General features: G+C 32.9%; 2 protein-coding genes across 4 annotated transcripts; one reads left to right on the forward strand and one right to left on the reverse strand.

Annotated features, from left to right (window-relative positions):
• Nucleotides 1-200: 200 nt before the first annotated feature.
• Nucleotides 201-3,183, forward strand: LOC103496742 (uncharacterized). 3 transcript variants are annotated; one of them, XM_008458725.3, is made up of 3 exons: nt 201-372; nt 517-590; nt 1,746-3,183. In XM_008458725.3, the coding sequence occupies exon 3, from the start codon at nt 1,750-1,752 to the stop codon at nt 2,605-2,607; it is 858 nt and encodes a 285-aa protein (XP_008456947.1). In that variant the 5' UTR covers nt 201-372; nt 517-590; nt 1,746-1,749; the 3' UTR covers nt 2,608-3,183. The 3 variants fall into 3 exon arrangements, with proteins under 3 accessions (XP_008456947.1, XP_008456948.1, XP_050946686.1); XM_008458726.3 differs by having other exon boundaries at nt 216-434; XM_051090729.1 differs by lacking the exon at nt 201-372 and adding an exon at nt 405-429.
• Nucleotides 3,184-9,328: 6,145 nt separating this feature from the next.
• LOC127151158 (uncharacterized) lies at nt 9,329-9,883 on the reverse strand. Its single transcript, XM_051090577.1, has 2 exons — nt 9,638-9,883; nt 9,329-9,517 (listed from the first exon to the last, which is right to left on the reverse strand). Exons 1-2 carry the CDS (start codon nt 9,881-9,883, stop codon nt 9,329-9,331), a joined length of 435 nt encoding a protein of 144 aa, XP_050946534.1.
• Between the last annotated feature and the right edge of the window lie 1,421 nt (nt 9,884-11,304).

Raw genomic sequence — 11,304 nt, forward strand, 5'->3', positions numbered from 1 at the left:
TGATTTGATTTTAGGAAGAAAGTTGATAGATTTATTAAAGAAAGAGAAAAAGTATGGAAATATTAACTATATATATATATATATATATATATTAATCTATTGGGAAAGGAAAAAGAAATAATATTGAAGAAAGAGAAAGAAATATTGAAATATATATATTTTGTTATGTATAGGAAAAGGAAATAATAAAGTAATAATATTATTTTACTAGTTGGGTTATAAATTAGGCCAAAGAAAAAGAAAAAACAACTTTCTTTCTTCTTCTTCTTCTCCGTCAAGCCCGTGCCTCACTCCTCTCCACTGTGAATCTTTGTTCCGCCGTCCGCTGCTGGTTCTACCCTTTGCCGCCGCCGCTCACCGTCGTAAGTTTGGGTGAGTTTTTTTTTCCGATCTTTATGGTTATGGTGGGTTTTGAACTACTCATTAAAGGTTAGGTAAGACTCTAAATTAAGTTTTTTTTTTTTTTTTTTAATTCTTTTTATTTTTACTAAAGATGGGATTTTCTTGACCTTGAAGGTGCTATTGGAATCCTCTTGATTCAATTCTGGATTTTCCATCAAGTTTGTGATTTAGTTCAACCCCCAATTTGGGTAAGTTGGGAAAACTTAATTTAATTAAATTGATAATGTTTGTTGGCAAAATTTATTAATTTAATTTTTGTTATGTATACGTTTGAATTTGGGTATTAGTTTGCAATAAGGAATTCTTACCAAGCCGCAAGAGATTTCTACGGACCTTCGAACTAATGTTTAATTATGCGGAATGGAATGATGATTGATTATGCATAGACGATAAAATACATTGATAGGCTTATACGAGAGTTTGACTGAAATTGTTTAACTGTGTGACTAAATATATAACTGTGGAGCTATTGAATGATGTTATATCTTATGCCTATTATTGGACTGACTGTTGTATCTATTTGGACTGATGGTATAATTGTTAGCTTTGGCTATTAGGTTAGTTTTGTCTCTCGCAATCACCACCTTATATTGATTGACTTAACGTTTAAGTGTACCCTTAGGGTCACTTTACCACTAAGCTACCTTCTAATAGGAAGTCAACTACCTTTTAATGGGAAGTTAATAGTTGGGATCGAGACTAGTTGTGCAGAGTATTTTTATAATTTTTGCGGGATTGGAGTATTTTTTTTATATTCACAATTTTTCTATGTAACTTTTCAAGCAAAGAGGGAGAGGAACAACAAAAAAGATCTTGACGTGCCATATAGGGACTCTAGTTTTGTTTCCGCTAATTCCATGTTTTCTATGTTTTGAATGCTAAAAGTTTTCTTTCCTCATTGTTAAGAACTTTGTGAACATTTTACTATATATTTTCTTTAACATTAGATAGGACCCGAATTAGATATGCTTTCCTAGTACTTTTTTGCTGGTTTGCCAAACTCTTATTTTCAGATTGTTTGTTTTACTTTTATTTAATGAAATTAGTAGACTTTGTTTTGTTTTAAAAGTTTGAAAAACTTTATTTATTTAAAGTAATGACCTCAACTTAGATTCGAAAAATTGGGTTGTTATAGTTGATATCAAAGCATAAGTTTTAGAGTATGTAACTGACTTAGGATGTGAGTCCATGATTTTTTCCCTATGGCTAATACGGTTTTTCGTTCGTTAGATATGTTTTCATGATAAATGTTTATAGCTATGTACATGACTTTACCTATGTTAAACTAGAATTATATGGAATGTTATGACTAAAATTTAAAGGATTTTTTTGGTGGAATTTAGGAAAATGACACCACGTAGAAGTGCTCGTAGGGGTGATCAAGGAGGCAGAGGAGTAGGGTGTAATCAACCTGCTGAACAAGTTGCTAACCCTGTTGCACCCATTACCCATGCTGATCTTACTCAGCTAGAGCAGAGGTTTAATGACACAGTGACTGAAGTGTTGGCACGACATCAGCTAGCCCAAGCAGCCCTTGCTCAAGGTCAAACAGCACAACAAGACCTACCAGATCAGTTGTCAGTTGAGGCTAAGCATTTGAGGGATTTCAGAATATATGATCCACAAACTTTTAATGGATCGCTGGAGGATCCCATTAGCACGAAGTTATGGTTATCTTCTGTGGAGACCATCTTCCGTTTCATGAGATGTCCTGACGACCAGAAGGTCCAGTGTGCCGTGTTCCTACTGAGGGAGAGAGCTGCCATTTGGTGGCAGTCAGTAGAAAGGATGCTTGGTGGTAATGTTAACCAGATTACGTGGGACCAGTTCAAGGAGAGTTTTTATGCTAAGTTTTTACCTTCTAGCCTCAGGGATGCCAAACGTCAAGAGTTCATAAACCTGAAGCAAGGTCAAATGACGGTTGAGGAGTACGACTATGAGTTTGACATGCTATCCCTCTTTGCCCCTGAGTTGGTTGAGACTGAGGCTGCTAGAGCTAAGATGTTTGTTTGGGGTTTGAGAAAGGATCTTCAAGGTTTTGTTCGAGCCTTCAAACCAGCCACCCAAACTGAAGCACTATACTTGGCGCTGGACTTGAGTGTCCAGAAGGACGATGACCTGTTGAAGGTATCAAGGAAGGGACCATTCTTAGGTCAGAAGAGAAGGCTGAGCAGAAGCTTGTTAATGTTCCACAGAGAAACTTGAGGTAAGGTGGGGCACTTCACCGTTACCAATAGGAGTTTGCTAAGGCAAGTAGAACTTTGAGAGATACCTTATTGCAATACTCTAGCAATTTTCTTTCACTCACTCGTATATACACTTTCAACCTGCATTTTTTTTTCTCTTTTCCCCCAAAAATATTTTTCTTAATTCACACAAAAAACCTAGCCTTTATCTATTTGGAAATTTCTTATTTTCTAATTATTTCATAAATCTGCCAAAACCACAACTAATTTCTTGCCTTCTACCTGAACTCTCTTTCACCATCCACCCGTTTTTCTCCCCTTCACCCCCCAACAAACCTCCACGTTTTTTCTCTTCTCCGTATTTTCTGGTTTAAGTAAGTTATTTATTTCTTATTAGTTTTGCTTCCTTCTATATTAGCACATTTCAATCTAAATGATATGTTCACATCTTCATATGCATAGTATTATTTGTCTACTAATCTTGAACACATATTGAATTCTATGTACATATTATATCTTTTTTTGTGAAGTCTCGGGCATATTGAACTTGTATATGTTAAATCTTTTAAGTTATTATATATCTTTTTTTGCAATATTTTGGTTTTTTAGTCCATGTTGCTTTCATATTCTTATTAGTTTGCATTTTTTAAGAATAAATATCTAAGATTGGTTCTTGAAGTATCTCTTATATCGTGATGGTCAATCGGCGATATATTTTGATTTATTATAGCATTTTACTCATTTTTTTTGAAAAAGTAAACTTTTCCAATGACCGAATCTTAAATACTCGGGATGTCAATTTTTGGATTCTTGAGATAGAAATCAATACATTAGGGTCAGTTTAGTAATGTTTTTGTTTTCTATTTTTATTTTCATTTTTTTAAGAAATGGAGGTTTTTGGTAATGTTCTTTGTTTCTCGTTCTAAAAAAATAGAAACGTTTCTCATTTTACAAGAAATTATTAGGAATAAAAAAAAGTAGCTTCTTCTATTCCGTTTTTGTAATTATTCCTATTGGTTTCCTTTTTTTCAATTTATTTCTGTTTGTTTCCTTATTCTCAATTTATTTCTGTTTGTTTCCTTTTCCTTTTCTCAATTATTTTTATTAGTTTTATTTTTTTTTCAATTATTTCTATTGATTTTCTTTTCGTTTTTCTTAATTATTTTTATTGGTTTTTTTTTCAATTACTTTTATTAGTTCATTTTTTAAATTATTTTTGTTGGTTTTCTTTTCTTTTTTCTCAATTATTTTTATTGGTTTTTTTTTCTTTTTTCTCAATTATTTTTATTTGTTTCCTTTTCCTTTTTCTTAATTATTTTTATTGGTTCCTTTTTCTCTTATCTCCATCGTCTTCTCCAAATAATCATCCTCTTCCTCTTTTACTTATTGTCTCCCTCTGCACATCGTCTTCCTCTTCACCTCTCATCGTTTTCCTCTACAACTTGGACTCTTTCTCTTTGTTGGAATGTTCCTTTTTGTTGAATCTATAGGTTTTGCCTAATTGTTACTCTTCGTCGGATCCATAGTTTTCATCTAACTCTTCTTCGTCAAATCCATAGTTTTCGTCTTCCTCCTTACGCGGATCTGAGTTTTCATTGTGAGTTTTTCTTTAAAGCATCATAGGTAGCAGAGTTAGGGTTAAATTTTGTTTTGTTTCTTACGATTCTGAATATTGAAGACATAATAACTTACTTTAAAATTATGAATGATGTTGAAATTGATGGATTAAAAAGTGAGTTGGCATCATCTAAGAGAAATGGTTCGAGTGAGATGATATTGTTAATCAAATTTGACCACATTTGAAGGATAGATACAATTTTATGTTTATGTTATTATTTTTATTTGTGTATCGGTACTTCTTTGTATTAAATGAATAAATTTTTGATAATTTTATTTTTTATGTTTGATGGATGTTCTATATTTTTGTTTAATGTTTAATTGAAGTAAATGTGAAAAATAAAAAATAAATCTAAAACAAAAATCAAGAAACAAGAAACAGTCATGAAAAATATTTTTTGTTTTTGTTTCTTTTTTTTAAGAAACAATAAATATAAAAAGTTATCAAATACATTCCTGTTTCTTGTTCCCGTTTCTTGTTCATTTGTCCGTTTCTTGTTCTTGTTCTCGTTTCTTGTTATAAAAAAAGAAGAAATAGGAAACAAAAAACAGGAAACAAAAAACAGAGAATAGGAACGTTACCAAACGAGCTCTTAGGATGTCAAGATGTCATATTAGTATGTTTTTTTTTCTTAATCTAGTTTCAATAAAAATAATAAAAATCTCAAACAGAGGTTATATATTTTATAAAAATAATAGTACATTCTTGTGAAAAAGTCTTTTTATAAAAAAAAGATGCATTATTAAAAAATCTGTCCATAAAAAAGAGCATTTATTTCCTTAGAAAATAAACTTTAAATATATATTTTCTAAATCATTCGCAAATACTTTCTTAAACAATAAACTTAAAAAGGAAATTGGATCCATAATTTTTTTTCTCTTAAAACACGATTTTCCTTGAAAGAATTTTGTTTCCAATTATTTTAAAAATAAACAAACAAAATTGAAAAATATTTCATAAAGAATTCTTTTCTTAAAACAACTTTCAAAATATTTATTTTACCCACTGTTTAAATAAACCAAAATCATCTTCTAAAAATAACTTTCTTTTAAATAAAACATTCCTATGCAGAGATTAAGAAGTCAAATAAAATTTTTATTGATTTGATTTTTCTAATATTCTTGAAGTAATGAATTTATTTTGGGATGCCAAAAGTAAATTAAAAAAAATTTCCAATTGATCTTTGGCCACCCATAAATTAGGGTTATTTTTACAATTTTATTGGACCATAATTATTATTCATACGAAAAACAATGAAAATTGAAAGCTTTAAAGAGAATAACAATCGTTACTTTTACGATTTTTGAGGATTATAAAGTTAAAAAAATTATTGAAAATTTGGAAAAAATGAAAAGTATTTAAAAAGGGGAAAATTTTGAAATCCAACGATTGAACGGTTGGGATTTATATTCAATTAGCTATTAGACACAAACAATAATATAATAATATATTCTTTTTAAAATAATTTTTTTAAAGTCCAATGAAAACAAGTCCACCACCTATTAGAATATTTTTTTTTAGAAAACTAGTTGTTAGACTTAAAGATAAATAATAATATTAAATTTATTTTCTTTTTAAAGCCAATCTAAAATCAAAAGTTACATGTGTGTTTCTCTATCTTTTTAAAATAAAATAATGTCAAAATAGGATAAAAAGAAAAATATTGACAAAAATAGAGTAGTGAGGTGGTGGACGGAGTCCACGACTTTAATGAATTATCTGCCTACTAAGCCAACGTTGTAAACGGAGTCCACGACTTGAGTTGTCATCCACACTCAAACTTTCTTAAAGAAGAAAATTTTCTTAAATTTTCAAACGAAGGACGTATGAAATTTTTTATTTAATTATATATATTTAATTAAATATATATATATATATATATAATTAAATAAGGAAAGAATTTTCTTATTAAATTCACAATATTTATACATAATTATACTTTCAGTTTCTAGTCGGACCCCGTAGTTAGGAGCAAAGAATTTGCGAAGGCTCGACTGAAACTAATTAAGCTAGTCCGGACCCTTGATTTGAAAGAAATAATGAACAAAGGCTCAAAGAATGATCGAGGAAGAAGCATAAAGCTATCTCCCGCTTTCCTTTGTCCCTCTCTCGAGCATATGACTTCCCCTATTTGACTAGTGCCTACCACAGCGACTGACTCTGACGAAAGAAGACTTGTCATAAACCTTTCGGTCGAGGAGCCACATTCTAATTCACTAAAAGAAAAAAGAATCAATGAGAATAAAGTCAAAGACTTTGAGAGGAAAATTTATCTTTTAAAATTTATATTTCTTATTTTAATATGATTATTTCCTTATTAAGAAACTTTTTTTATTCTTTTTTAAATATCACAATTTTCGATCCTAAAAATATGTTTCCTTATTAGATTTGGATCACACCCTATTTTAATTTGATTATTTCTTTATTGACATTTAGTTTCCAATTTCAATGGTTCAATATTCAAAATTTGTCATGAATTAATCTTTTTTTTAAGTACATGAATTCCTTTCATGAGTCAAACTGGTCAAAATATGAGTGACGTAGATCAAAGAAAGTAGTGTATCTATTACACGACTTATTTCGAAAAACTCAAAACTACCTTATTTTTGACAAGGCCAAACTATATAGTTTGGGGTTATACGGGTTATACCCATTTCTAAAATTTCTTTTCATCGTACCCTATTTTTGTTATTATTAAAAAACATTATTTTAAAAAATACTAAAGATGCGTTTGGGGGGAGAGTTGATTTATGGAAGGGTTAGTATTATGATAAAACTAGTGTTATGATAAACTAGGGAAGGGTTTAGAAATGTAGTTTTATGATAAGAGGTGTTTGGGGGAAGGGTTATGAATAAGATGTGTTTGAGGAAAGGGTTATGGGGATTTTATGATAAGATGTGTTTGGGAGAAGGGTTAGGTGGGTAGGTTTATGTAAAATTTATGATAAAATTAATTTGGAGAAAGTGTTATATTGGTTGGGTTAATAATTTTTTTTTATGTAGTATAATATTTTTTAAATGAGATTGTAAATATGATAAAAAAAAATTCTTATTGCATACTTCGAACCCGTCTTATTGCAAATAATTTATTGTATGTGTAATGTTATTAAATTAATAAAGATAGTTGTCAAATTTGGAATTAATTTCTGAAAAATTTATTAAAATTCATTTTTTAGAAAGACAAATTAATTATTTCCTATTTGTAATTACCTGGGTGAAATTGTTACTATTTTTCTTAATTTTAAATAAATATTATGAATGGAAAAAAATAGTTGTCTACAATAGCAAAAACATAAACAATCAATATCATACAGAAAAAAAAGTAAGCAAATAAGAAGCAACTCAGGTCAGTACAAACATAAACTATTTCGTCATGTCTCGTAGGAGGACTCTACAAAATCCTTCCCTCTCATCCTCAGGCATGAGTACGAAACCCCAAAGGTCGTCCATACGAGACAGAAGATGCCTTTGCAATAACGCTCTATCCAAACTCGTGAGTTTCGGCATCTCACGCAATATGCGGAAGAATTCCGTGCGCACATGGTTTCATTGGCAAGGGCGCGTGCAGGCCACTCTGTAATCATCCTGAGTTGCTCGTTTGTTTGGTCGAGTGCCAGCTGTATGCCTTCAACATCCACCTTTCGCTGACTTTCCCTCTTCCTCTTGGATCCACTCGATCCGGTCCTACCCTCTGAAACGCGAGAAGGTCGTAATGTGCATACATCGTCCTGCGACATGTCAATCCCCTGGCTGTACACGAACGGGAACTCCTCGTTTCCACCCGCCATGTCAAATCCCTCATACCCGCCAGGCTCGTTAGACCCAACGTCGGCGAATGTCTCAACGAATTGACCCGTCGTCCTATCGCGATCGAACACATATGTAAGTTCGTCGTAATACGAAAACGGTTTGTTTGGGAGTCCCTTCGTTGCAGGATGTGACTGCGGGGAAAAAAGGATCACTTATGAGTATTGATAGAAAAATTGTGAAGTAAATGTACATTGCAAACGTCGTGTAACATTTATATTATTTTCCTTACCCTAACCCAATTATCAAATAATTTTCTCTCCACAATTATGTATTTCTCTTCATCGTTCCACCCAAAGCCACTGCACGGTGGCCTCCACATTTCGGCAATGGCCTAGAATGTCCACTTCAGTGTCTTTATTTTATAGTCAATTACAGTCGTTGCACGGACACGAAATCCAGGTAGTTTCTCCGCCATCATGCATATCAACTGGGCCAGGTAACCTAGCCGGAATGTATCATTATCGGATTTCCATTCCTCCATTAACACCAACTCCATTAAACACTCCACAAGAGTGCCATCCTTCTCCTTCGTCCATGCATACCTCGGGGCACGAGTTGAGGTTGACATACTGAGAATGACAAATTACAAGAAATATATGGAGTACGTTAGTAATATCAGAATTTTACATTTAACAGTCACAAACAAATGACACGCGTACATATCATATGCAACAATACATTTTACAGGTCAATAAAATGCGCATACAACAGATGACTTCTAATGTAAAATTTTCTTATCTAAGCATTACGTAACTGCCAATCTGTGAATATCGATTCAGCTAGTTCATCGTGCCACTGAGACCACTCGTTTGTCGTCTCAATGTAGTGAATGTCTTCTGTAGCGGTGGTTGTCGCGTACGCGGAGTCCCCCTCGTCCACGTCGTCAACATTGTCGCAATATGTCATTTCTCTGTTTATCAAATTGTAAAGCAAGCAACATGCTAGTATGGTGCGACACTGGACTTGCAGGGGATAGTACGACTTTCCACGAAGAATGGCCCAACGACCCATAAGAACATCGAAGGCACGCTCAATGACATTCCTTGCCGAAGAGTGCTTCATGTTGAAGTACTCCTTGGCATTTGTTGGTGCATTTCCAGCACCACGCCACTCTTGCAAGTGGTACCGTTGGCCTCTGTCGGGTCGAGACATCTTTCCGCATTTGGATTACCAGCATCGCACAGATAATAATATCATGTTATTAAAACCATTCGTTTATGCGCTTTGAATATGTAAGTAGAAATGGGCGTTGTTTGATTATAAATAAAAAATACCCTTTGGCACTTGTAGTCCATTTTCTCGTGCAAGGGCATCACATAGAATCCACGAGTCTGTCGTTGGATCCTTCCCAACCGATGAGGACATAAACAAAATCCCCTTTCGTGTTGTAGATGCCCAGTACGTTTGTGGCAATTTCCCCCTTACGTGTTCTAAATGTAGGCCGATTTGTTGCGGGGACGTTCACCTTTATGTACGTCCCGTCTAACGCGCCAAGACAATTCTGCAGGTTGAAATAAACACGTCGAAATAAGTGCCACGTACCTAAAGCTCGAATACATTAAACTTGTACCATGCCCACCTCGAAACACTTTCAACGTTGATCATTGCAGTTGTTTATTACCGGAATAGGTCTCTTTATCAACTCCTCGTATGGTCGAACGACAGCCAACAGTACGAGATTAAAATGTCGAGATACTGTCTCACCGGACCGTACAAATTCCCTTTGAATGACGTGATTCTTCACATCATGGGCAAGGACGGGCAAGAACATTGCTACTATTTCTTCAACATCAACAATCTCGGTCGACGAAAGACCAGAAACAGTCCGAAGTAAATGGCATAGAATTGCGAATTTTTGCCTGTCCATGCACGTGCTTTGGCGACACACATGATTTGACTCGTGTATCATGCGAAATTATGCAAGCTGCCTTATTCTATGGCGTGTATTGGACGGTGTATGCGTGATATGCCTACTGTCGTTCATTAGTAGCTCCAACGTTAGTAACATCTGACGTTGGGCCAGCTTGAACGCAGTTAAGATGACAAGAAGTGTTTGTTGATCCATTACAAAGTACGTAAACTTTCCTATAAAATATGTACTAAGTGAATTAGTACAATATCCATATACATTGTCAGAAATCCCTAATTAAAGCTTATTATGAACTTACTAAAACCCTATACTTACTAATTTGTTAAATATCCCTATTTACTATGCGATACATGACATAACATCAATACAATAGATGAATATAAAGACATAAAAAACAGTTCGTAAGTGTGAAAGGAAGACAGAAGTTAATCGCAGAAGCGCATGAATAGAACAGAGGAATGAATTACTTGAAAAAACAAGGCAGGTTGAAAAGAGAATGAGAACAAAAAAGGCAGTTACGAAGTAGAAGATATAAACAGAGAGAAGAATGGAGTGATAGAGAAGTGAAAATGATAAATGAAAGGAGGAAACATAGTGTATATATAAGGGAAGATGGGGAAAGTTAGATGACCTTTAATGAAAGGAAACAAAAAAATATTATGTGAAGTAATACACAACAAGTATCCATCAATAAAATCAATGACAAAAAGACAGGGAATCTCTAGTACAACTGACTAAAAGCATAGTAAAAGTCCAAGCAGTCAAGCTACATAAAATCTACTACTAGTATGTACTGGAAGCTATATAAAAAACATACAATCTGAACAGATGGAAGAGACAATATAATTAAACATTTAATAAAAATTTATGTCCTGCAAGCATAAAAATGAAAATTATCAAAAAGTACTTTATATCATTTAATACAAAGAAGTCCTGCACAAATAAAAAGAATAACATAAACAAAAAAATTGTATCTATTCTTTAAATGTTATAAAACAATTTTTTTCAAAACACGGTACACAATCTTTCAGATTTGGCTCAAAATTTGGTACACGATCGTTTAGATTTAACTCAAAATTTGGTACACGATCGTTTAGATTTGGCTCAAAATATGGTACACGATCATTTAAATTTGACTGAAAATATGGTACACGATCGTTTAAATTTGGCTGAAAATATGGTACATGATCGTTTAGATTTGGCTCAAAATTTAGTACACGATTGTTTAGATTTGACTGAACGATTGTTTTTAAAAATATGGTACACGATCGTTTAGATTTAACTTAAAATTTGGTACACGATCGTTTAGGTTTGACTCGAAATATGGTACACGATTGTTTAAATTTATTTTTTTAATTCTTTTGGTACACGATCGTTTAGATTTGTCTATATGATAATTTTTTTTATACGATCCTTTA

The sequence above is a fragment of the Cucumis melo genome, chromosome 10 (assembly GCF_025177605.1).
Source record: "Cucumis melo cultivar AY chromosome 10, USDA_Cmelo_AY_1.0, whole genome shotgun sequence".
In the NCBI taxonomy this organism is placed as follows: Eukaryota; Viridiplantae; Streptophyta; class Magnoliopsida; order Cucurbitales; family Cucurbitaceae; genus Cucumis; species Cucumis melo.